Source organism: Oculina patagonica, chromosome 7 (genome assembly GCF_052425735.1).
Source record: "Oculina patagonica isolate OP01 chromosome 7, crgOcupat, whole genome shotgun sequence".
Lineage (NCBI taxonomy): Eukaryota > Metazoa > Cnidaria > Anthozoa > Scleractinia > Oculinidae > Oculina > Oculina patagonica.
Window position 1 is genome coordinate 6,473,444 of NC_135764.1, and position 27,402 is coordinate 6,500,845.

At 39.0% G+C, this 27,402-nt stretch overlaps 2 protein-coding genes across 4 annotated transcripts in view; both read left to right on the forward strand.

The window, feature by feature from the left end:
- Window positions 1-7,132, forward strand: part of LOC144661416 (uncharacterized) — a 59,375-nt gene extending 52,243 nt beyond the window's left edge. For both annotated transcript variants that reach the window (XM_078522171.1, XM_078522170.1), the window contains exon 2: window positions 5,062-7,132. In XM_078522171.1, coding sequence (XP_078378297.1) covers window positions 5,100-6,035 — 936 coding nt within the window. In that variant the 5' untranslated portion in view covers window positions 5,062-5,099 and the 3' untranslated portion in view covers window positions 6,036-7,132. The remainder of the gene's footprint in view (window positions 1-5,061) is intronic.
- Window positions 7,133-13,732: 6,600 nt separating this feature from the next.
- Window positions 13,733-26,476, forward strand: LOC144661414 (uncharacterized). Of its 2 annotated transcripts, XM_078522165.1 has the most exons (3): window positions 13,733-13,830; window positions 23,752-23,859; window positions 24,069-26,476. In XM_078522165.1, exon 3 carries the CDS (start codon window positions 24,107-24,109, stop codon window positions 25,184-25,186), a length of 1,080 nt encoding a protein of 359 aa, XP_078378291.1. In that variant the 5' UTR covers window positions 13,733-13,830; window positions 23,752-23,859; window positions 24,069-24,106; the 3' UTR covers window positions 25,187-26,476. The 2 variants fall into 2 exon arrangements, with proteins under 2 accessions (XP_078378291.1, XP_078378292.1); XM_078522166.1 differs by lacking the exon at window positions 23,752-23,859 and having other exon boundaries at window positions 13,748-13,830.
- The last annotated feature ends 926 nt before the right edge of the window (window positions 26,477-27,402 follow it).

Below are 27,402 nucleotides of genomic sequence, written 5' to 3' on the forward strand. Positions count from 1 at the left end.
TTGAATAACGCTCCAGTTACCAGTAGCCTGAATAACCTTTCCACTAGCCTGTTTACTCAAAGCTCTCAATAATACTAATGGTAACACGTTATATAATAGAGTCTGCAAGTCTGCAGCTTTGCGGTCTGCATTTAATTTGTTGCACACCGCGTTTTACCACTCACAAGTATACATACATGAACAAACAGCTGCAATTTTGGGATTATATGTATGCACCAACAAAAGCCATGGTTGTCATGATTTGGTTTTTAAAGAAAGAACAGAGTGTACCTCAAATTGTACACAAACGTAGATACCTATATTTTTTAAACAGCTACAGAGCTACCAACCAGGTTCAAGAACAGAAAGATTGAGATATTTGTCCTAGAGCTGGAGAGGGAATTTTCTTATAGCCTCATATATATTTAAATTATGCATACAACTCCGCGAGTCTTGTTTAATTTGTGATTGTTGTCAATGTTGTTACTTGAGGGTGCCCTATAATCCCTTTGGAAAATTGAATGAGGTAAAAATATTTGGCCTTTTTTACGTGTCACGAATGACAATAAAAAATGTTTTCACATTCACACAAAAATCAAGGCACAAAAATCAAGGCAATCCCTGTCTAGGCTGTTATGATCAGAAGGCATAAAACTGTGTTATTTCAGGACACAAAATTGCGCCTAATTCAGGCACCAATGCAACTACATTTCTCAGTTTGGGGACCAAATCCTGAAATTCAGTAGCCAAATTGACAAGTAGAATTTGCATTAATTATCATCCTTAGTCGAACCACATCTAATTGCCCATTTCATCGAGTATTGCACAATTTGTAAAAGAAAAACACTACATGATAAAATCTTGCTTTATCCAAAGGTCTTACATCTCAGCTAAACATTATTTGAAGGTGATTTACTGGTCAAAAAACCTTAGATTATCTCTTGTGGTTTCCATTTCAAGCAACATTACTACTGGCAGGGAACTTTCTTTGTCAGCTTCAACTCAGCCATGAAAACAGTCTCAAATTAATTTGCTTTCTGTCATTGGTTTTTCCTGTTGTTTTTAAGTTTACAAGGCAAAATGGCTCAATTTAGAAAGTTTAAATCCCTTTATGAAGTGATCAAAAACATTGTAGAGTGTTTGCTCAATGTGTGATACGTATGTTGCGCGTGCACCCACATTAATAAGAACAGCGGTTTCTTCTCATATTTTATGTAAGGTCACCAAAAGTCTATCTTGCTCTTGTTTTTCTTGTAGTGTACACAAAAAGCCATTTGAGATTGAAATAATTAACAATTCACTGAAGTGGAGGTGGCTAGTAGTAGATATTTATTGCCCCCGCAGGGTTTTGGCCCAGAGGCTAAAACCAGAGGATGCATCATTGTAATGCGCGCTTAGATACAGTATATATAATATACAGGAAAAATCTTGATTTGTCCAAAATGGGCGCGCAAATAGTATCGGGGGTTGTGCAGAATGCTGACAGAATGCCCGCAAGTGGGTATCGGGAGGTGTGATAAATGCCTGTACGGTGATTGGTCAATATGGCACAAGATAAACGAATCTCTGCATGGTGATTGGGTGATGATGACAACCCATCAGCGAAAACACGTGCACACTTGACAACAACGCTTCAACGATTTCTTGCTTGGAGTAAAGATAATTTGAGGTTTTATTCGAGGCCTATTCATTCTAAAAGCCAAAAGCCAAAAGCCATGCAATTATTGAAAAGAGTTCCCGCTAATTAACTCGCAGAGAAGTAAGAAAATCCACATTTTTAACTCGGAAAATTCCGAGTTTTGGTGAGAGGACCGATTTCACTCCTTCACTCCTTCACTCGTTTCCTGTTAGACATTTTAATTGAATTAATTAATTAATATCTAATTGAATTAATCAATTAATCTTAGCTTGTGAAGCGGGTAGGGGGGTTGGCTCAAATGCGAGTTTTATCTGTGTTCCTTCATATGAAGTACACAAAGGATATATATTTGTTTCTGAAAACCCAATGTTCTCCTTGTGGTATGCATTCTTCCAGGCGTAGACCCAAGCACACGGAATTTCGTGCTGAACGCATGCGCATATATGAAGTACACAAAGACTATATATTTTCACCAAATCTTACTGAGAACTGGTTAAAATTCAGATAAATTCAGATAAATTAAGATAGAGCAACAACTAACCGATCGATAGCCATCATCAGACAGGCAAGATTTTCAGTAGTTTGGCGTTAATTCCGGTTTGAAGTGGAGTAGGTCGCTGCTGGCGGCCGCCGACTTGCAAGCCTTGTCTCTTCTTTCTCTTTTACCGGCCTTCAGCCAGCCAAATCAGTTAAAAGGCGCTTTAAACGGCCTGCGCAGGCAAAGAAATACAACAATTAAGTTGATAAACCTTTCATTAAACTTTATTGAGATATTTAGAGCGAAATGTAGTTTAGATATGTAATTTCCAGAGCTTTATTTCCTGAAATGTCCTGAAATTTGATTTCAGCATTAGTTGCATCTCATCTCTGTTAAGATCAGGCACACAGCAAAAATGGCTGACAAAAGCTTCATCTGACGTGTTTAAAACCCAACCACTGAGCTGAAAACAAAGATATGTAAACTTAATAGAATTCATAAAGAATGTAAAATTAAATCAGGCAAAATAAGATAGTTCACAAACCACACCTAATTCAACTCTTTGTTCAGTAGCTGTGGCTGTGGGCCATGGGTTTACATAAGTTGAAACTTGTAGTACTTCTTCTATTTATTCAATTTAATTTTGTAATTTGTGTTTCAAGTTGTTTTTATTCAGGTTTTTATCACTTTATGTATTTATTTTTATTTCTATTTTTTCTACTCTGCACATTGGACATTGAGGCCCAGGGGGTACCCGGGAACTGAAGTTATGGAGGTGATTGAAGGTTTTTTGAGGAGTTGAAATTCTTGATTCCCAGATTTTTTGGGTAAGAAAATTTGGCATTTTTTTTGGCGGGGGGGGGGGGGGGGGTGGCTTGATTAATGTAAGACTATTTTGGGTATTAAAAACAATCTTAAGATTTGTGGTAGTGTCTTGGCTGCAAAGTAGTAATGATTTTATTTGTGTTTAATTATTCCACCTGTCTGAAAATTTTTGGGTCAGAAATTTAGCATGGGATATTTTGGGGGTTAATTTTTCGTCCAGGGGTTTTCTTGAACGCCCTTGAGATTTTTTTGGGCCTTGATTTTTGCCCCCATTCAACCATCCCTTTATTTTTTTATTTACCTTATTATAGGAAATTAACGATACATGTTATTAACGTGAATTTCAAAAATTTGCGTTAATTTTATTGGTGTTAATTAATATAAACACGTTTACTATAAGCATTTAACCAGAACTTTTCTTTAATTTTGCATTAATTTTATTACGCGTATATTTTGTTCGAGTTGTTAAAATGCTTCGTTATATTCCTATAATGAGGTACTGAGCATTGAGGTACAATGAAACTATTTTGAAGCATTGTTAACTAAGAGGGTTTGGCCACTTTCAGAATTTGCTTATTACCTTGAAATGTTATTTTCTACTTTTAGAGCTTGCTACTTTCAGGGATCATTAGTTTTGGAACTTTAGAAAATATTTCCACCAAAGGGGAGGGGGGCGGGGGGTGGGGATGATAAATTAACATTTAAAGTGTATATTTATGGAAACCAGATTATGTGAATGATGAAACACAAGAATTTTCTCATTGGTTGATAAATACTGTTTGGTTCTTGTTTCTAATCCTTGGAAAGTAAAAACTGTGGGCTGCCTTTGGGTGGATGGCTACTGCTTCCCACATAAAACCAAATGCATATGCTACAGGACCTCGCAAGTGTAGGGAAAGGGTCAGACTGCATTTTTTAAAACAGGGAAAAGAGTTCTCTTAATAATTTTCATCTGTTTACTTGTGTCTGTTTGTACGCTATTGATTGGCAGTATGGCAACAGTATATTTAATTAATTTTATTTTATTAATTGACACCAGGTCGCATGTATTTACACATCGCTTTTCAGTTCATGTTGGCAGCATCTAGCCGTGCAGTTAAATATTAACAATCCCAGGGACCTGACTGTTTCTTCTGAAATGTCAGTCGTCCCCTGCCCTCAGCTTAATCCCTGCATGAGAGATGTTGAGCTGAGGGCAGGAGACAAATACATTTTCAGCCTATTAGCTGTTCCAAGCTCAATTGAACCAATTCTAGATTTGCATAGAAATCAATTTTAGATTGCAACTTTTCGCTTATGTTTTTTGCTTACAATTTAAACCCCCATTCAATAACTTGAACCCTTGAGGGAACTGAAAAACAGCTCAAGTTATTATTTGGATTGAATGTTGCATCTCGGAGAGGAAACGTAATCAAAGTCATATTTTAGTATCACACACTGAGCACCATACCTGTCATCATGGTGTCACAGGGCTGTGTTAAATTGTTACCAGGAAATTGCAATTTCATTAAACTGGAACAGACTGTTCACTGACAAATTCAATTTATTGACTTATAATATTTTTTCAAAACCATTTTCTGGCATTTCAGTTCTATAACTCATTACACAAGATTCTTCTACTAATGTTATCTACATGTAGCTGCATTACCAAACATTTTCACGTGTGGTACGATCATATTAAAAGATTCAAAATATGTGGAATGCTATGTGGCTATAGGCCTTTTCACGCATTACGTGCCTATGATACTAGCCAATTACGTTGAGTGTCATGATTTGTGCGAGGCCTCCATGCTTGTGAGACAACTATGTTTTTCTGTAATGTTGTTTCTGAAGACCAATCTGACTAACAGTGCTACAAACCACACAGTCTAAAGGCAGTAGAGCGTCCTTACTCACGCGACCAGCAGCCATATTGGGTAACAAAAGAAAAAGACGTTTTTGCATAAAGATAGAGTTTAATTCCCAGGAAGTGGCTTGGTACACCAACATTGCCGCCACTTATTTGTATTCTAACGTATATTAGAAATTTCAAATGCTATCTGCAATAGCTTCTTTTCATTTACCTTGGTGACGAAAAGTTTCATTGTGAGGTCAGTGTGACATGTCTTAATTACTAAATACCATATCCATTACGTTACAGAAAAATTAGTTTTGTCACCCCAAAGTATTCACAACCACATGATGCCTGGTAAGAAAGCTCAGGGAAACAGGTCATCTAGCCAAATTAACCAAATCGAACAACGAGAAGACCTGCACAAAGGAAAGAAGTCTCATATATGCCAACAGTGTGGCAAGTGTTTTAACCACTCAGGACATCTCCAGGAACATAAACGAATACACACAGGAGAGAAGCCATTTATGTGCAAACAGTGTGGAAAGTGTTTCATCCACTCAGGGCATCTCCGGCGACATGAACGATTACACATAGGAGAGAAGCCATTAACATGCAATCAGTGTGGCAAGTGTTTCAGCGAGGCAGGAAATCTCCAGAGACATAAACGAATACACACAGGAGAGAAGCCATTTACGTGCAAACAGTGTGGAAAGTGTTTCAACCAGTCAGGGCATCTCCGGCGACATGAACGATTACACATAGGAGAGAAGCCATTAACGTGCAATCAGTGTGGCAAGTGTTTCAGCCAAGCAGGAGCCCTCCAGCGACATAAACTAATACACACAGGAGAGAAGCCGTTTACGTGCAAACAGTGTGGCAAGTGTTTCAGTCTAGCAGGAAATCTCCAGCGACATGAACGATTAGACACAGGAGAGGAGCCATTAACATGCAATCAGTGTGGCAAGTGTTTCAGCCAAGCAGGAACCCTCCAGAAACATCAACGAATACACACAGGAGAGAAGCCGTTTACGTGCAAACAGTGTGGCAAGTGTTTCAGTCTAGCAGGAACCCTCCAGCGGCATAAACGAATACACACAGGGGAGAAGCCGTTTACGTGCAAACAGTGTGCCAAGTGTTTCAAAGGAAAGCCAGGGCAGCTTGAGGAAAAACTAACTCACTGTCCAGCTGACCAGGTTGAAACATACACCTGTTGGATTTGTCAAGAAGAATTAAGTAGTCATCCTCTCCTTGTTAAACACTATGATGATCATATGAAATAAATTGATCGCGCATTGAGAAGCAATTTTGTAGAATAATGTAAGTAGCGAGGCCCTAGCTTTTCTTTTCTCCCGGCTTTCAGTTGGCGCACTACGTTTGGGCAACTGTCACTTTCAGTTAGACAACATTTTTCGAAGTGTAGCTAAGTGTAACAAATTGGACAAACTGTTGCGTCGTCATCACCTCTCAGGAGCTCCTTTCATGGATATTCTTGTGTTGTTGATTTGTTACATAATTAAATGCAAGGTTGCTTATAGGGGTTTATGCTCTTTATTTGTTTAAATCTGGAAATGCCTCATCGAAATTACATCAATCCAACAATTGCTTATAAAACATTTTAATGACTGGAGGTGTGTTTGTCATGAAGAGATTGTTGTCGTTAGGGATCACAACTTTCATGACAACTTCACGAAGATTTACGTGTGTACCCCAAATTTGGGGGTCGTTTGGGATTCGTATACACCTGATTAAAGAAACGTTGACCATGTGAAAAGCACAAACCAGTACTGGTACTGACGATTTGAACCAATAGTATTCTAGCCTGCGTAGCTGGCGGTATTGTTGGGTTTTAAAGCGCCCACCAGCAAGTGGCGAAGCCGCGACAACGAGCGGCGCAGCCGCGAGTGGCTTGGGGAGGAGAAGCTGAAATGTATTTCAACTCCTCCTCCCCAAGCCACTCGCGGCTGCGTCGCTTGCTAGCGAGCACTTAAAAAACTAACAATACCGCCAACTACGCAGGCTAATGATATTCTGGGTGGACAGCCTTGGAAGGCTAAGTAATATTCCTTTCTTTTGATATCCAAGTTACTTTTCTATTTTAAATGCCTAAGAGCGTAATTTTTGCGACCTATCATATCATCACGTTTATTCTGCCACAGACGACGATTACTTTTACAATTTCCCAGTAAACATTTGGGTTGCATCGTTCATAGTTTATGCTTTTCATGGGTCAACGATTCTTCAATCAGGTATATACAGTCAATTGTTCTAGCTCATGACATAGTCACGCCGAGTATTTTACCATATTCCTGAAGAGCCTGACGAGCGCAAACGCTTTGATGTAGGTGAGACTTTTTTCAATAAAACCTCTGGGACAAGAGTAACTTGCTGCTTGATTGATTCTGAAATGTCGCCTTTTAGCGTTTCGCGTGCCGGCAACAAGACGCGAACGACTTTGAGAGAGAGTCTAAAATGTGGCGTGGCGTGGGGACCACAACAAAATTTTTTTTCGAGAACTATTATTATTTTTCACATGGCTCGGTTTCCTTTGTTCTTCCAGGCTGATTATATCGAATAAACCCCGCTAATTAGCAACTGTCTGAAAAGCTGGGGGTGGCTTTGATTGTAACAGGGGAGAGCGGGGCTGATATCTAATATTCCCCTAGGGGATTATTGAAGTTGATAATCCCCTAGGGGAATATTACGATAATATTCCCCTCGTAGCATAGCCACAAGCCTCGCATTACAAACAAAACACAACTTGACTTTAATAACGTTATGATTTATTTTACCTTGACTGTTGTTACATTTTAAATACTACTGAGCAATTGCTTAATTGAAAACACGAGAAATGCGTTCCGGTACTCATGCCTCGACGTTTGCTCTTTTTCAGAATTCCGTTGCAGTTCAATCTGTTCGGTTGCTAACACACTCCAAACATTCAAACACCAAAAGGTTACCTTTTTTAGTGTTCTTCGGGATCCTTTCACTGTTCCTGGCCAGCAGCTCTTTAATTTGTCATCTTCGACGATGATATCTCTAGCCTCTTCGACGTTTTCTTCCCATTTGTTTCCGCCTGGTTAAAGCTAAACAATCCTTCTGTCGCCTCCTAAGTGCTAAACTGAGCGTTTTCGCACTCCTCTTCGAGATTCTTTGAGGATAGCAATTTCTCCAAGTTATTGCCTGGATTTGTCGCAAAATAAAAACTTCCCTTCGCAGACTCGCTTACCTCTGCCATTTTTTTTTTCATCATCTGTTTTTCGTCATTTGTCAATCCTATTGTTTTTTTAATTTAAATTTAGTTGTACTTACATTTAACGGTTACTTCTGAAGATGTATGTACAAGCATACGAAACGTCAAGTAAAAGGTCTATTTTCTTCTAACAATGCGTTTGTCCGTAATGTTCATCGCCGCAGTTTGCGTGTTATTTTTAGTTAAAAGCCGGTAAATTACCGCAATTACGCCTTAACTATAGGCTTTTTTTTCTTTTTACCGCAAAAAGGGCGTAATAAAATAACCGCGCACGTGCACATGAAAACGCCTCAGGTTGAGCCGGTCGACTCTGTCATGTGAATGTAAAACGAACTTTATTCCGGAACGAGTTTCGTTCAGGAATGAAAGTCATTCCGGAATCATGTAAACAGGCCCTAATACTTGGCAAATAAAAGACAATAATTCAATTCCAGATTGTTGTTGTCATTACAGCCAACTGGCTCTATGCCAAATGTTTTCTCTATGTGTGTTGGAGACAGCATATAATTATAAGTCTGGTTAAACCATTCCACAACTTTGTTCATAAAAGATAAAGAATAGCGGCATTCAAGGAAGGTGTGCAAAATCGAGTCCGATTCATCGCAGTAAAAGCATCTGTTGTTATTTTCTATTCCGTACATGTGCAGCTCCTTTTTTGGTTACAAGTGTTCTATGCATGAGTTTATAATTAAATTCCCTCAATTTGTTTTCTTGACTAACTTTTCGTATAAGAGCAAATTTGGACTTCCAGTCTACATTCTCAGGGCCGAGTTCCCGCCCCCACTTTTTTGGACCGGAGGCTTCAGTTGTAGAGCTATTGATATACAACCAGTAGTAGTCCTTACATTCATCTTAAGTAAATTAACTGCTAGTGTGGGGCTCAGCTTGTAATTGGTGTCATCTGCCATTGTGTCCCCCTTATTGAAGGTGATAGATCTTGCTTTTTGAAGCAGGCGTTTTGGGATGGCCGAAGTTACCTGCAAGTAGCTTAGAAAATTTGATTTGATATTGAATTTACTTTGGAAATCTTGAAAAGATAGCAATTTTCCATTGTCGTCTAGGATGTCTAAGACTGAAATGGCTCCCTTGTCCCTTCATTCTTGTCGGTAAAAGCAGTTGTCACCAATCCGAATGTCTTTGTTATTAAAAAGGATAAGTTCTAGGACGTCTTCCTCTTGCTTATGCAGAGACTTTATTTCAAGAAAGTTGGCTAGTATCTGCTTATAAAAAGTCGGAATTTCAGATTCTTCTAGAAACTTTAGATCATAGTTGCACCGAAGGAGGAAGTTTAGTCCGCCATATTTCTTGAAGAAATATAATGGAATAGATTTCCATGTTTCTGTCGGAGTTTGGTCCGAAGTTAAAAGTCTTGAAATCCAGGCTAGACGTAGGGATTTAAATAAGATTGTTGGATTTGAGGCACGTAGTCCACCTCGTCCGTAGACTTGGCATAAAACATCCCGTTTTATTTTGTCCCGCTTTTTGTTCCAGATAAAGCCAAATACGGAGTTCTTGAGTTTTGAAATGTCGTCTGAATTTACATCAAGCACCGAAGCCGAGTAGACTAATTGTGAAAGGCCCACACTCTTTGCAATAAGACACTTACCGAAAAGGGAGAGTTTGCGGCCCCTCTAGATGTCAAGCTTTGTAAAATTGTTGATTTTCGCTGCAACGTTTTTTTTGATAGTTTTTCTTATCGTCATATGAAATAAAGATTCCGAGGGCTTTTTCCGGTTCACTTGTCCAATTTAGTTCCAGAGGTTTTTTTCTGTTAAACCTCCAAGGTCCGAGCCAGATTGCTTTAGTTTTCTTTATATTTAGCCGAAGGCCAGATAAATCACCGAATTGTCCGATTGTTTCGATTGTACTTTGCACTGACGCTATGTTTTTTAGAAACATTGACGTATTATCTGCGAATTGGCTTATTTTGTGTTCTGTTCCGAATATTTCAATTCCTTCATTTTTTTCGTCTTGCCTTATTCGGGCAGCTAAAATTTCTGCTCCAAGTATAAAGAGATAGGGAGACAGAGGACAGCCCTGCCTAACTCCTCTAGAAAGTTTAAAGTAGTTAGTCGTATATCCATTGTGTAATGCTGCACTTTCTGTGTTAGTATAAGAGGTTGTTATCCACTGTTTGATGTCGTTACCGAAATTAAATAAATCCAGTGTTTTCTGGATAAAAGACCACTCAATGCTATCGAATGCTTTTTTGAAATCTAGTAACAGTAGAATCCCGGGGATCTCTTTTAGTTTCGTCTGTTCGAAGATGTCAGCTATCAGCCTAATATTTTGCCCGATAAATCTCTCTTTCAGAAAGCCGGTTTGATCTTGGTTAATTATAAGTGGAAGTACTGACTCTATTAAAGCAATTGCTTTTGGTGCGATCTTGTAATCCACGTTGAGGAGTGTAATCGGCCGCCAATTTCCCAATTCTTTCAGGTCTGCGTCTTCTTTAGGGATAAGTGTGATAACCCCTCTACGCTGAGAGATAGATAGTTCGTTATCTGCATATGCTGCATTGACGCTGTCAAGAAAGTCTTGTCCTATTAAGTCAAAGAAACATTTATAAAATTCAACGGTAAAGCCGTCATCGCCAGGTGATTTTCCATTTCTTAGAGATTTTAGGGCTTTTTTACATTCTTCGAGTGTTAACTCTCCTTCAAGTTCGTCCCGTTTATCATCTGGTACTGTAGGTAAATTTACACGAAGTTGCTCAGTAAAAGCTAGAAAGAGCTCGCTTGCATTATCTCCAGCGTCTGAAGGATATAATTTTTTAAAGAATCGTTGTATTTCTTCTAGGATATCCTTGTCATTCACTACTGTTTCGTTTTCTGAGGTAGTAAGTTCGGTTATAATTTTCTTGTTATAGTTTCTTTGCTCCATATTAAAAAAGTACTTTGTTGGCTTCTCGCCTTTTTCGATCCATCTAATTTTTGAGCGTAAAATCGCCCCCTCTGCCTTCCTCTCGTACATATGGCGGATTTCTTTCTGTAGGTTTTCGTATTCTTGTAGTTCGGCATTGTTATGGCTTGAAAAATCCGCGGAATTAAGTTTTGCAGCTAATTCGTCTAGGCGTGATTGTAGCCGGATTTCAAGTTCTCTGGTTCTCCTGGCTTTGTTTTTGGAGTAGGGTATAATTTTAATTATACCCTACTTAAAAGCTTCTAATTTCCATTTTTCAGTATCAATTCCCATTTGAGCTTCAGATCATTGTGTTTTTCTCGAATGGCCGGATAGCGTTCTTTGAGAAGTTTCACAAAGGCTTCGTCGTTCGTGACGGTGTTATTGAACTTCCACAGGCCGGGACCTCGTTTACTATTTTCTATCGGTTTCAGGTCAAGCCGAATGGCTTTATGATCTGGAGCAATTGTAGATTTGATGTCAGCTGTTTTCACTCTAGAAATTAGCGGTGTGGCTATAAGAAAGAAGTCTATTCTCGATTTCATTTTGCGTGCTTTAGATTCATAAGTGAAACAACTTTTTCTTGGGTATTTAATTCTGAAGATGTCAACAAGGTCCATTTCTTTCATCATTGAGATAATCGAATCTCGATATGCAGTTGGTCTCCATTGAATGCCACCTTTCTTATCTATAGCCTGGAGGGTGACGTTCCAGTCACCATCTACAATTAGATCTGATATTGCTGCTTTTGAAATTAATATCTCCTCCAACGTTTCAATGAAAGTTTTTTGTAAAGTGCAATTATTTGGCGCGTAGATGTTACATATTGAGAGCTTGGATGCTTTAAAGCAGGCATTAATTAGTACAATCCTACCATCTGGGTCCTCATAGGAATTTTCTATTTTAGCATCAAACAAAGGGTTCAACAAAATGCAAACACCTTTCTGATGGTTAGTGCCATGGGAAAGATAATTTCTCCGTGCCATTCTGTTTTCCAAATTAATTCATCTTGAGGTCTTGAGAAGGTTTCTTGGAGTAAATAAAACGCGCATTTTAGATCTTTCAGAAATGAAAAGATACTTCGTCTTTTTCGCTGATTTCTTAGGCCTCTGACATTTAGAGATAGTATTTTACAATTAACTATATCACTGATACTCTAGTATAACGAAAGGAAACTGGTTTTATGTCGTACACTACGCTTAAATGAAAATATAAGCATAAAATGAAAAGATAACAAATAACAAACACAGACAGAATCGTCGCCATCCAGGGGCAAAATTACGTGTTACATGAACTTTGGGCTGTGTGCCCTTTTCCCACTTTCACGGGTATAGATAGCCTCTCTTCGTTGCGGGACGCGAATGAGAGGCGGCTGTATTCGCAGGCTAGGGTATAGAAAAAAAAAACGGAGAAAGTTATTTAAACTTCTTAAAGTTCTTTTATTTCTTCTACGGAATGAATTTGTCTTGGGTTTCCAGTAGGAGAGGTCTTTATGAATATTTTTCCATCTAGTGACCAGAAACTTACAATCTTACCGCTACTTCTCTTTTCGCCCGCAATTCTCATCATTTCTCTCTGGTAGGGGGTGAGGTTTTCGTTAATAAAGATCTTTGGTTGTGGCTCATCATCTGTGGTAAGCGTGAAGCAGTCGGGAAAGACGCTGGAAATAGACACGCTTCTTAGCTGAATGCGAGCTTTGTAAATCTTTGACTTGGTTTTATGGCTTATGAACTTGGCCAATATTGGCTTGCTTCCACGTTTCTGTTTGATTCGATGAGAAATTTCTAGGTCGTCTTCTTCGATCTCAACACCAACCGCTTGTGCGATCTTACAAACTGCTCGGTCGGTCGACATGTTAATATTGTCCGGGATGCCGCAGAATTCCAGCGAATTCTTCCTGGAATATTGCTCAAGATTGTCAAGGTTTATTTGAAGGTCATTTATATCTTCTGAGTGTTCCTTCACAGTTTTGTTTGCTTTCTTCAGTTCTTTTTCTAGCGACGCCACGTACTTGTTTTGGCTTGTCAGCTCTTCTCTGATATTCATAATTTCTTTTCTGTTTCTTGCGACGGAGTTATTAAGCTCCGCGACGTCCTCCGTCAGTTTGTTGCTGGTTCTTAAGAGCGCTTTTACAGTGCCTTGTACCTCAATTAGCAACATATGGATGTCCTTCAGGCTTGGTTCGTGTGCATCCGTTGCATCGTTTGGCGAGGAAGAAGGCGAGAGTTCAGAAGTCATATCGGAAGCCTCGGCACGTGCTTGTTTGTGTTCAGGCGAGCTACAGGAATCACAGGAATCACAGGAACTACGTTCGTCTCGTTTCTTCTTTCTAGACAACATGGTTTGCGTTGCATTTCACATATTTTAGGGAAAAAGGGCACGGAGCGCCATTTACACACGTCCGTTCATGAGGTAGCTCTCTCCCCAGCCGTCGAAACTTGGATAGTTGGATAGTTGATATTTGCATTTTCATTTGGCTGAAAGATCGCCCTTAAAGCTTTGCTTCTCGGCCAACTGTTCATTTTTCGGACGATCTTTATGACTCGCACATCATCCTTCAATACCCCAGCCGCCTAACGGAGATTTATTTACTAAATATTTCATGTTTCATTCTAATGAAATTCTTTATTTAACACTACTACATGGTATACACATTAAATACTAGTACATCCATTGATAAATTGCTTAAGGAGACGGACAAAAAGCGAAAGCAAAAAAGCAACAACAACAGTAGTGTTACGTCATCAGTCCTTTCCTACGAGTCCATTCCTTATTTCTTTTCTGGAGTTTCTTCTTGGTGACGAGTAAAACTGGGCACTAGAGTGTTGATAATGGCGGCGTCGGCGGCGTTGTTTGGAGCAGGGCAAAGTTAATTTGGAATCGTTGAAGTTCGTGGCACAAAGGTTCAACTTCTTTTAGTAAAGGTAAGATTTACTTGTTACCACAAAGCTTAAGATAGAGCTAAACTGCAGAGTACCACGCAGCTTAATATGCGACTGAGATGCTTAACTGTTAATTGATGCACCACGTTCAAAACTGTTGGCGATCATTGCAAACCTGCAGACTCCAGTTTATAGCTATTACCTATAATAACGCTCCAGTTGGACTGAATAACGCTCTGGCTACCCTGCTTACGCTAAGCCCTCAATAGTACTAATGGTAACACGTTGTATAGATGCAAGTCTGCAGCTTTGCAGTCTGCGTTTAATTTGTTGCACACCGCGTTCTACCACAGTGACTGCAGTACACGGTATCCGGTCGTTTAGCCCCCAAGATCTTTAGCCCTCAGCAGATTAGCCCCCAGTTGAAGTCGATTAGCCCCCACATAAAGTCGATTAGCTCCCAGTTTAAAATACTCAGTAAACTTTCGAATACTAGCAATACTAGCAAAAACTACAATCAAGATACTCATTCTTTCATACGCACTTGCTTCGTGTTAACCGAACGTCTTGTCGGCCTACAGTTTTGGTCAGTTAGCCAAAATCTAAACTCATCCTGCCTGAACGTCTTTTTTTAAACAGAGAAATAAATCGTTCCTGCTGTTTTCGAAAAGAAGTAAAAAAATTCACAAGTTTGGTTGTAAACCATCCTCGGAGACCCAGGGGCAGTTAGTGGGGGCGACGGGCAGCTTATGGGGACAACGGGATTTTCGGGCGAAAGTTTACAACATAGAGCGTAACAGCCCCTGGGCACTTTGTCTTACCGAACCAGTTCCAGAAGCGTTTGAACTCCTTCCTCCTGATTGGCCACAAAAATATTTTTGTGGGCAATCAGCGACGAGGACTGGCCAGGAGACTCTGATGTCTTCTTACACGAAGTTGTTTTCCTCATAGACTCGTCGTGGATGCTCTGCCCATCAATCGGATGCTATTTACATGGAGAGTCTCAGAAAAAATAAGCCTTAGACGACTGCCAGTTCTACACTGTTAGTTGCGCGCTTTTTAATAGTTATTCGAGTAAACAACAATTCTTGTTATTTTTCTCGGTCGTTGCCCGACTTCTGGAACTTGCCACGGTCTAGGTACTTCACTGCACGGGCCACGCGTTAGCGAAGATATCGCTGTCGTCACCTATTGTTATTTTGTTGCCGGCTTGACAGTTAAAACAAAGGGTTTTTGTTTAATTTGTTGGATATTTAAATAACAAAAATAAAACTTATAAACAAGAGGTGCTCGCGTATAGCTTTAAAAACTTTTGGTTTCCTTACGCTATGCTACATTTAACAAGTGTCCATTTAACATATTCCCAGGCCTCGTTGTTTTGTTTTTGTTTTGCTTTTTTATCTGAGACCCACGTAGTATCATCCGATGGACGGGCTTAACAACAACGACGAGTCTATGAGGTAAACAACTTCGTGTAAGAAGACATCAGAGTCGCTCTTCTGGTCAACCTCGCTGATTGGCCACAAAAATATTTTTGTGGCCAATCAGGAGGAAGGAGTTCAAACGCTTCTGGAACTGGTTCGGTAAGACAAAGTGCCCAGGGGCTGTTACGCTCTATGTTGTAAACTTTCGCCCGAAAATCCCGTTGTCCCGATAAGCTGCCCGTCGCCCCCACTAACTGCCCCTGGGTCTCCGAGGATGGTTGTAAACAGTCGGTTTCGGTATTTTATTTAATAAACGAATACACAAAACCTCGCAATCAAGTTTCGTTGCTAGTTTTCTCTTCTATATTTGTTCATTTACACTCTTAACTCAACTCTCAACTTGACAGCAAGTAGGCTAGTTGTTTACAAACATTCGATGAGGTTCGCTCGGTATTAATTGATTGAATTGAAACTCAAAACCTTCATATGAGAAACATTCATATGAAAAACTCAAAACATTCAATGAAGTTCGATATTATACTCTCTATCTCTCAATTATTTTTTATAGCTGATATATTTTATTTGGGGGCTAATCGACTTCAACTGGGGGCTAATCTGCCGAGGGCTAAAGATCTTGGGGGCTAAACGACCGACCCAGTATACAATGTACGTGGATGAACGCAGCTGCAGATTGTTGGTGTTATGCACCAAGAACAGCTATTGCTTAAATGCTATTGTTTTAAAAGAAAAAACAAACTTAAGCTCAAATTGTAAAAAAATATATATAAAATACCAACTTTTCTAAATTCCAATTCGACCAGGATAGAGGACCCGCATGAAAACCAGGTAGCACTGATGTATAGCCATTTTATCTATCTGTAAACAACTCCGGTGTTTCCAGCTGGCTACAGAAACAGGAAAGCTTGAGATAATTCAGGAAGTAACATGTCAATCAAAGCCAATCATCTAAAACATTGATGATAAGTTGATAGTACTCGATATTTGTTGATACAGCTGTAAATGTCAATCGGCAAGTTTAATTTGTTGATAAAAGTGGATAATCACCAGATTTTCAACTGATTGTCGTTTTTATCGTATTGCGGTTTTACAAGACTACATGTATGCGATGTGCAGTTTTTACAAATTTTAGGTTGCGGTAGTCAGTGAGAAAATTGTCTGTGGTAATATGATTCTCTTATGTTTCCACTAGATCCTTTCACATTCGGTTGTTTTGCTTCAGTTAAACAAGCTTGAACCAAGTGTTTTGTTGGTTATTAAGCAAACTTGTCCTGTGGTTTGTAATTGCAGCCTATTCCAGTTAATACTTGATGTGTTTAGTAACTGTTTTATCCAATGATATGTTGACTTGATGACATTCAAGGCCAGATTGCGGCTCAGACCCAGCCTTATCTGTCGTTGTTGGTCATTTAAAACTGCGGTTTCGTTATTTTGGTAAAATTTGATGCGGTTTGCGGTTTTTTAGCGTATTTCTGTGCAGTTTTATGGTTTTCGGATCCCCCTTACACCCCCCTCCTACATTCTTTTGTGTTTGCGTCTGTGTCACTGAAATGTACCTTCACTGTTTTAAGTGGTTATTTTTATATTTTACTGAACTTGCTAGCTAGTTCAGAAAGCCATTTGCACCTCAAACTCATTAATAATTCATCAGATTAACACAAAGAAATCATAACTGTGACGGTGGTTTGGATACCCGATCTTAATTAGCATAGATTTTTACGATTTTATTTCTCCGTTTACTCCATGGTTTTTGTTTGGATTGAGAAGATATATCAAACACTCGAGACAGTGTTTTATCGGCTATCCAAACACCTTGAATTTCGTCAAAAATACTCCGCTGCGCATCATATTTTCAACTCTCTTCTCGGTGTTTGGATATCCCGATGTAACACTGTCTCTCGTGTTTGATATATTACTTTCTATGCCTAAATTTGACTTAACTGTGACATTGTTCCTTTACATACATACACTGTACATACTTTATTCATCCCATATCATGGGCTTTTCAGAATAAAGAGATACATATTAAGTAACTTAAAAATTAATCAAATATTAAAATGTAATACCGGTAATTAAAGTTTATAAAGAAAAACGAAGCAAAACAATGAGGGTAACTCTTTGGATATATTTAGAAAATAAAGAGTCTTTAAGATCATGCACACAACAAAATAGCTGACAAACGTTTAATTCAATCAAAACCCAACCACAGAGCTGAAAACAAAGGTGTATATTAACAAGAATGCTTAAAGATGGAAAATTGGGAAAACGAGACGATTTACAATTCATGTCTTATTAAACTCTCCATTCACTGGCTATGTTTAGGCCAAACATTTTTGTCTAGGTGCATGTGACAACATCTTTAAACTGGGAATGATATAAAAATAAAAGCATAAATCTGGTTCCAGAGGGGAATAAATAGCCCTAATCATGCTTTATGTAAAAAGGAGAACCCTTTTACTTGTGTTATTGATGATGAAAACTGTAAATAAACGTGAACGTATGTAAATTGAGTAAGCGGCTGTGGAAATCTTTCCTGGTCCAAAATTTAGAAGGTGCTGTGTCCCAGGTATGCATGTGCATGGTTCATGAAACGTTTTGAAAAATCGAGCCTCAATTTTTCAAGATTGTCAAGGAGAACACTTAGATATTTTGATCAGAAAGTATCTGGCTCATCTTTGAATTGTCAGAACTGTAAAACACAACCTGGTCATATACTTCAGTTGATATTTTGGTAATTATTCCATATTTCTCACTGAGGAGATAATCATAATCTATGACAAAGTATCTTGCCCATGTTTGAATGGTTGACTCATTCATGTGTGGATGTTAAAACACAATTTAGTTATTATGGAGTACTGTATGCTTCAGTTGATATTGTTTGATTATACAACAAATGAGATAGTACCAGTAAGAGTACATATACAAGAAATGAAGTGGACTTTCTAATGTTTGAGTGCTGTTAAAAACACATTTTCACACAAAACTATAATAAAAGTAACTTAATAAGGTGCATGAATAAGTATAAAAGCCTAAAGTTATTGTTGTTTTTTCCTTCAAATTACTGTCATGATCTACAGCTGAAGAAGTGGGTGTTTTTAAGTTCTTAAAAATATTGAACCCTTCTGAAAATGGTAAAAGAAAAATACTTGGTATGACCAAGTGACCAAGCACCAGAGAGAAGCAGAAGGCAGGGATGATTGGGGCGGGGGGGGGGGGGGGCTTATAGTGCTTTTTCAGTAAATATCCTGGATGTTTTGATGTATTCTGTCTTCCCTTGGCAGTACTTACTTACTCGGCCCATCGCTCCAGGTGGAGCATAGGCCATTGACAACAGCTCGCCAGCGAGCTCGACCTTGGACTTTCCGCACAACATCTTGCCAAGCGAAACCCATTAACTTTAGCTCTGCTTCTGTGTCGCGACGCCAGCTGTTTTTCGGGCGACCTCTCCTTCTCTTCCCCTGGAGGTTCCAAGTCAAGGACTGGCGAGTGATGTTGCTTGGTTCTTTCCGCAGGGTATAGCCAATCCAGCCCCATTTTCTCTTTAGAATCTGCCTGCCAATTGGTTCTTGATCTCCTCGCTGCCACAGCTCCTCGTTGCGAATTTTCTCAGGCCACCAAATGTTAAAGATACGTCTCAGGCAACTGTTTATGAATGTTTGGATCTTCTGTAGTGCCTTTTTTGTGCGTCTCCACGTCTCTGACCCATAGAGGAGAACCGATTTAACATTAGAATTGAAAATGCGAAGCTTGGTTTCAGTCCTGATTTCCTTGGACTTCCAGATGTTTTTGAGCATGTTAAATACTGCCTTTGCCTTGCCAATTCTTGCTCCTACATCTACATCCGTACCTCCACCCTTGTCAATAACACTGCCAAGGTATGTGAACGAGTCCACCTCCTCTAGCCGCTCTCCTTCTACTGTGATTGGATTCTCATTGATGGTGTTGATCCTCATGACCTTTGATTTACCCCTGTTGATCTTTAAACCAGCTCTTTCTGATGTTGCTGCCAATCCGGTGGTCTTACCCTGCATCTGGTCTTGGTTATGTGAAAGGAGAACCAGATCATCAGCGAAGTCTAAGTCCTCCAGCTGTGTCCAAAGGGTCCACTGAATCCCATTCTTCTTTCCCTCGGTGGTGGTTCTCATAATCCAGTCTATAACAAGAAGAAACATGAAAGGTGATAGTAAGCATCCTTGTCGGACACCAGTCCTGACGTTGAAGCAATCTGAGAGCTGGCCCCTATGCACCACTCTGCATGACATTCCCTCATAAGTTCGCTGAATGAGTGTTATGATCTTTTCTGGTATGCCATAGTGTTTCAGCAACTTCCACAGTGTTTCTCTATCCACACTATCAAAGGCCTTCTCATAATCAATAAAGTTGACGTAAAGAGCCGAGTTCCACTCCAGGGATTGCTCCACTATTATGCGAAGAGTGGCAATATGGTCTGTGCATGACCTGTCCTGTCTAAAGCCAGCTTGCTGGTCTCGTAGTTGGTTGTCAACTGCCCTTGGCAGTAGCCTTCTGAAAATGGTAAAGAAAAATACTTGGTATGACCAAGCACCAGAGAGAAGCAGAAGGCCGGGATGATTAACATTCACACAAACTCTGTCTGGCAATTTTTTTTCTGTCTAGCTGTGGTCATGAGCCATGCCTTTGCATTAGTTTAAATTTGAACTTCTTTTAATTATTAAATTTTATTCATTTATTTTTTTTGTTTTTCAAGTTGTTTTTATTCTTGTTTTAGTCATTTTATTTATTTACTTTTATTCGTATTTTATTTCATAAGCTGATTTGAAAAGAGCTGCACTGATATTGAACAAAATAAAATATGCAATGACTCGCTGTTAACTTGATTTATAATGAAGCAAATCCAAAATACAGACATTTTCTTGGTCAAGTTTTTTGGCGTTTTTAAGTTTGCAAGGTTGATTTATGGAAATTGCTGACAGTCCTGTGGGTGAAATTATTTCTTTTTGATTTTTGGACTTAGGCCTTAAAGTACCTATGAAGTAAAAATTAATTGATGCTTATTTGGAATTCTTTTACAATTTACCGTTTTGAAAGATCTTCTTTCGTTTCGGAGATATTCAAGTTTTTGTTATGCAAATTAGGAAATTGATGACGTCATCAATTGTCCCACTAAAAGATAGATCACAAAATCAAGGATATCTCTGAAAATATAAGAGTGATATTTTTTAAACTTGGCATTGATAGTTACCTTCCTCAAAGGTGCAAAATGGCTTTCTGTCATAAACCAAATATCTCCATTTGCAACCCTTTAAAGTTGGACAGAGGGTCCAGCCTGGAACACACATGATGCCCATATTACCCTAACTCTCCTCATTAGCTTTTAAGAAGTGGATCATCTTTGGTTAAGCAAAAATTGGGGATGTCAGTATTACAGTGCGAATACTCGAACCGGGACAGTTTGAACAAAGTTAACCAATCACAGCGATAATTGATAACAATGGATGGCGACCTTTTTCGTTAGCGGACCAAATGCCATATAATGTTGTAAAAGTGAAGGTCAATAAAGGTTTGTTTCATTCGAATTTATATGCTAACGCCTCATCTATATTTTCGTCACAAGACCGAACTTGATCAAGGCGCAAAATTATTTCAAGCCCTAACAATTTAGATGTAACTCGAAAGCTCGAAGACCACCGTAAGAACCTTCAGATGTTCTTAAAAATTTAGGATCGAAACTAACCAATCAAAAGAAAGAAGGGTTTCCTGAGAGGTCCGCATCTATTTGCAACGTTGCTGAGTTTTCAAATTTTGTTGTAAACTTATTGTTTCAATTCTTAAACGTCATTGGTCCGCTAACGAAAAAGGTCGCCATCCATTGTTATCAATTATCGCTGCGATTGGTTAACTTTGTTCAAACTGTCCCGGTTCGAGTATTCGCACTGTAATTAAAATAAGTATATTCTGCAAAACTGTTGCCATGGCAACGGCGCGACGTGTGTCATTTTATGTCTTTGTGGTGTACATTAATGGTCTTGATTCAGTGCTTCGTCTTTTTGTGGAACAATTTATGACGTCATCACTTTCCTCATTGCATAATGCAAAAACGTGAATATCTCTAAAACGAAAAAAGATATTGCAAAAAGAAAAACGCCATTCTTATTTATTTTGAAAATCCTTTAAATTAAACAGCACTTTAATATATTTTCGCATAAAAATAACAAAAAGTAAACATTACTCGGTAGCTCCGCTTTACATGTAAGGCTTGGCTAAATCTATTTAATAGACCAACATTTTCAGCTTGTAATCCTGGTTTATTTTTTTGGTCTTTACCTTGATGATCAAATAAAATCAATTTGTAAGTCTTCTTAAAAACACAAGGAAAATACTGTATTTGTCAAAAATATTTTAAATAAAGAAAGTGCTAAAAATTGTAAAGTATGCCCTTCAAGATTTACATGATGGCCTTTTACAACATGATATACTTTCCAAACTACAATCTGTTCAAAATACAATAGCCCGAGTTGCTCTGCATACTTAGAGATTTTATTATATATACAACTTTTCTTTAGTTGGTTTCCTGTCAGCTATCACATATTACACAAGATTCCCTATTGTTTTAAAGGCCTTAAAAATGCTGTACCTTGCTGCATCAAAAACGACACGTAACTGTATTACCAAACATTTTCCTGTGTGCTATCATTAATCATCTAGCTAGATTGAAGATATGTGGAATAGCTGTAGCCCTTTAAGCATTGCATGCCTATGATACTAGCCTATAGCCTGCGAGCTGGCTCTCTATTCGGGAGCAACGTGAATATTGAACTCTTCGAGCGCCAAAGGCGCGATCCCGCGACCAAAATTAAGAGCCTGCACGCACGCCATTGAATTTCAAATCCGGCGCGTTCGTCCACGAACGCAGTACTCTGATTGGTCAAAAATGACAGGCTCAATTAATGTGAGAAAAACCAGAGTCCATATCAAAGCCAAATTAACTACGGCCGGCGTCCGTGAATAGACACGCGAGTTTCGTTCAGCAGCGTTCATGAAGCATTTTGGAAACTTTCGCTTGATTCTAACGATCCCCTTAACTTAAAACAAGCACAGGAAGATGCGGTTAACTGTCTTCTAGAAGGACGAGATGTTTTTGCGGTTATGCAAACCGATTACGGAAATATTGCTTCATATTTCAACTCTTTTCAGTGGCAGTGGCGGAGAAGAAAGTTTACGAGCGACTCTCAGACACAATCGTTTTAGTAATATGCCCACTTTCCAACATAATTGAAGACCAGGTGAAGGAGGGACAATCGGTGGGTTGAGCTGTGTTGCTTTGCGAGAGTTAACCGGCGTTACGAGCGTCAGTTCGCAGTTGATATTTGCATCGGCTGAGAAGTCCGCGACAGTCGGACGAAACGCGCAGGAGAATAGAGCAGCTTTACAAATGCCGTTCGCAGAGTGATGCTCACTAGTTAAGTTCGATTTTCTGTTTTTTTCGGGGACACGAATCGCACACACGGCTGGACAAACTAGACAATTTTGCGAATTGTTTTTCAATTTGTTCGTACATCTGTCATCATTTGTCCGCGGCTCCCATCACGATTTGACGCTTCAAATAAATTTTCCGTTTACATGCGAACCTATTTACCAGTTCCATATTTTACCAAAAATGTACGGGTTAGGAACATCCTCTCTCTTTGTTTACAACTTTTTTCGAAATAAACCCGCGAGCGTTCGATCGATCTATGAAGAGCCTTCGATCGATATATTGACACCGGAAGCGTAGCGAGTTGTCAACAAGTTGTCACATTTCGAGTTGCCGGATTTGAAATTCAATGGCTTGCGTGCAGGCTCTCCCTCGCCCACGCACTCGCGCCTTCGGCGCTCGAGGAGTTCAATAATAATATAGTCACGTTGCCCCCGAATAGAGAGCCTGCTCACAGGCTAACTAGCGCTGGACTGTCGTGCGGGAGCTGCAGCCTCGTCCCCAGTCGTCCCCGGCGAATTTGGATGTGACGTCACCCGCCAAGCTTGTCGGGAAAGTTCGCCTTGGACGCTCGGTTCCAGTCCTCCTCCGCTCACTCGTATAGCGCGGTGTGGCCTGGGGACGAGGCTGCGGGAGCTAGAGGTCCCAGGTTCGACTCCCGGACTAGACCAACACTCAGGGTCTTAAAATAACTAAGGAGAACGTGCTGCCTGTGCAATGGCATCTGCAAATGGTTAAATGTTCTAGTGTTCTCAGATAAGGACGATAAATCATACTAGGTTGGGTGGTGGAGCGAGATCGTATATATGGACGGATAGTGGGTGCCAAAGGCGCCTGATACGTTGATGTCCGATCTCATCCCTTGACTTATCTCCTCAAATTCTTCATAGTTTAAAAAGTAATATGTTGTTGTCTAGGCAGGACAACGTGGGCTATTCTAAACTTTATATCTTGAAAATTGCCTATTTGCTTACAAAATCAATATTAATTGAACCCCTTCCAAACAAACAGGTGATAACGTACATTGCTTTGGACGATCCTTGACTGTTTTTTTTTTTTGTTTACCAGGAGCAGTCCGCCGATTTGAGGGTTGGTCCACTTTGCATCTAGGAGTTCTCATTTAATACTCGATTAATTCACAGTGCTACAAAACAAACAGTGCAACCGTAAGATAAAGTGAGTGTTGAGACACTTTGAATATGAGATTGTTTATCGCCACGCGGTTTTTGTGTTGAAGTATTCTCTTTAAAAATGTAATGTATGATAAGAAGTTTATATGCAATCTGCAGTGGCTTCTTTTCGTTAACCTTGGCGACGCAAAAGTTTCATTGTGAGGTCAGGGTGACATGTCTTAATAACCAAACACCATTTCCATTATTTTACAGGAAACGTTCTTTTTCACCAAAGTATTCACTATCGCGTGATGCCTGGTAAGAAAGCTCAGAGAAACCTGTCATCTAACCAAATAAACCAAATCAAACAACGAGAAGTCCTGCACAAAGAAAAGAAGTCTCGTATTTGCGAACAGTGTGGCAAGTGTTTCAGCCAAGCAGGAAATCTCCAGCACCATAAACGAATACACACAGGAGAGAAGCCATTTGCATGCAAACAGTGTGGCAAGTGTTTCAGGACACCAGGAAATCTCCAGGAACATAAACGAATACATACAGGAGAGAAGCCATTTACATGCCAACAGTGTGGCAAGTGTTTCGGCACAGCAGGGATTCTAAAGGAGCATCAACGAATACATACAGGGGAGAAGCCATTTACGTGCAAAAAGTGTGGCCTGTGTTTCAGGACATCAGGAAATCTCCACCAGCATAAACGAAAACACACAGGAGAGAAGCCATTTACGTGCAAACAGTGTGGCAAGTGCTTTAGTCAAGCAGGTCATCTCCAGGGACATAGACGAATACACACTGGAGAGAAGCCGTTTGTATGCAAACAGTGTGGCAAGTGCTTCCGCCGAACAGACAGTCTCCAGAAACATCAACGTATACACACAGGTGAGAAGCCGTTTACCTGCAAACAGTGTGGCAAGTGTTTCACTCATCCACAATCTTTCCACCGACATAAACAAATACACACAGGAGAGAGGCCGTTTACGTGCAAACAGTGTGGCAAGTGCTTCAGCCAAGCAGTAACTCTCCTGCAACATAAACGAATACACACAGGAGAGAAGCCGTTTACGTGCAAGCAGTGTGGCAAGTGCTTCAGATTTGTAGGAAATCTCCAGCGACATGAGCTAATACACAAAGGAGTGAAGCGAAGATACACAGGAAATAAGACCAAAGAAAAGCCAAGGCAGCTTGAGGAACAAAAACTAACACACTGTCGTTTAGTGTCTGTCGCTGAGTTTGATGGCAGTTCTCTTACAGATACATCCTCTTTACAGGTTCCCAGTCCAACTGACCAGGTTGAAACATACACCTGTTGGATTTGTCAGGAAGAATTAAGTAGCCATGCTTTCCTTGTTAAACACTATGATAATCATATGAAATAAAGTGATCGCGATAGAACGAATTTTGCAGAATTATTATAGATTAATATATAAAAAGGAAGGCCCTAGCTTTCCTTTCAACTGGCTTTCGGTTGGCACTACGTTTGGGGGACTCTCACTTTGAGATGTACAACATGTTTTAAAGTGTAACAAACTGGTCAAACCGTTGCGACGTCATCACCTCTCAGGAGCTCCTATAATGAATATTCTTGTATTGTTGATTTGTTACATAAAAGGAAAATAGGAATTTATTAGCGTAGTTTCATAATTGGTAGCATTCACAGAAAACTCACGAGTTATTATCTGCACACTTTGAGTCCACTTTTTAAGCGTTAACAAGATAAATTGATTTATATGTATTTTGAGGCCATTTGTACGATCGAATTTCATGCATGCGCTTAATTAATTCCTATTTGACTTTTTCCTTTTTTCTACGACAGCCTTATTGCAATAAGGTGTAATTAAATGCAAGGCTGTTTGTAGGGTTTTATGTGCTTTATCTGTTAAAATCTAGAAATGACTCATGGACATAACATCAATCCGACATTTTTAAGCAGCTTATAACACTTCTTTTTTAAATTTCCGGCGGTGTGTTTGTCATAAAGAGATTGTCGTTGTTGAGGATCACAACTTTTGTTTGAAGTAGTCGGGTTTTTTTTCAGGCCTTTGGATTTGCGCCTTTGCGCCTTCGGGCCTTTTGTATATGTTCTTGACTGAAAGATCGCCCTTGAAGCTTTGCTTCTTTGCCAACTATTCTCCAATACACAGGCCGCCTAAGGAGCTTCATTTACTGAATATTTCAGAATTTTTCTTTAATGAAATTCTATATTAAACACTACTTAATACACATTAAACTAAATACTATTACATCCATTGATAAATTGCTTAAGGAGAAGGGCAAAAAGTAAAGGAAAACAGCAACAACAACAACAAAATATTCTACACGAGTTACAAAACGAATAGCCTACGCTATCTCCATAGAATCTAATCAGTTTTCATATGTATGTACGAGACAAGACGTAATAGGAGATTTTTATGTCTTATGATATGTGCTCAATTCTATACTTGTAAGTAACTTTATTACGAAGTCAGGAACAATTAATGACTTGGCTGGAGTTTTCTTTTTTAAATGTAGAGAATGGTGTGATTTATTTTTACCTTAATTTATTAGATACATTTCAGACATCAAACAAGACGTCTGAGTGTGTAGTTAGAACTATGAGTCTAGCTTAAGTATTGCAGCTGCTTCTCAGTGAATGAAGCGAACGATTAAGTAAAGTAACATTTTAAAAACGTGTGATCTATTGAGTCCATTTCCCTGCAAAATATACAATTCCCATCTTCTATAATCTTTAATCTGAAAAGTTCATTCTAGTTACAGTGATTCTATGAATAAACTAAAGTGAAATTCAGTAACTTAATTTATTTACATTACTGCTATTACGAAGCGATTTGAAATGTTTTTATAGTTATTAGACAGGTTAAGTATGGTATTCATTTTTTGATATGTTAAAGTATAGTAGATTGACTACCTGTACACAAAATTTTAGGAAAATCTGTAAGAGCGTTTTAGAGTAAAACAAGAATGAAGTTTTTGGTATTTTCGTATAATTTCCTACAACCGGCAGTCGATATATTTTAAAAAATTAAAGCAAAAAGTCTTTCGCTTTTAGTTAATGGTATTTGATGGTGTAAGTATTTATATTTCAGTGAGAGTAACTGTGCACAAATAATACAAAACAATTTTAAAGCGCCTATTTTATATTAAAACGGTGTTTTTCTGAAAATTTCATTCTTGATTAACTTGAAAACGCTCTTACAGATTTTTCTAAAATTTCGTCAACAGTTAGTCAATCTACTGAACTTTAACATATCAAAAAATAAACACCAAGAGTCAATCTAGATTTCGAGAAAATCAAGCTTGTTTGAGAACAAAAGAAAACGTCAATAGTTGCTATGGCAACCTTTGTGACTAAGTGACGGGCAAAAAATTAAAATTTTGTCATATTTGATCATTATGGTGTACTTTGGCAAAAATCGAACTTTGGCTTTCTAGATAATTTTAATTTTCAAATCAACCACCCTTAAAAAACTACATCGAGCCTCCTTAAGCCAAACAATAGTTGTTTACGAAAAGTAATCAAATCGATCTGGAATCAAAAGAAAAGGGATAAGGGCCTGGAAATTGTTCCACGAGAAACTTTTCCAGCTTGCAAAAC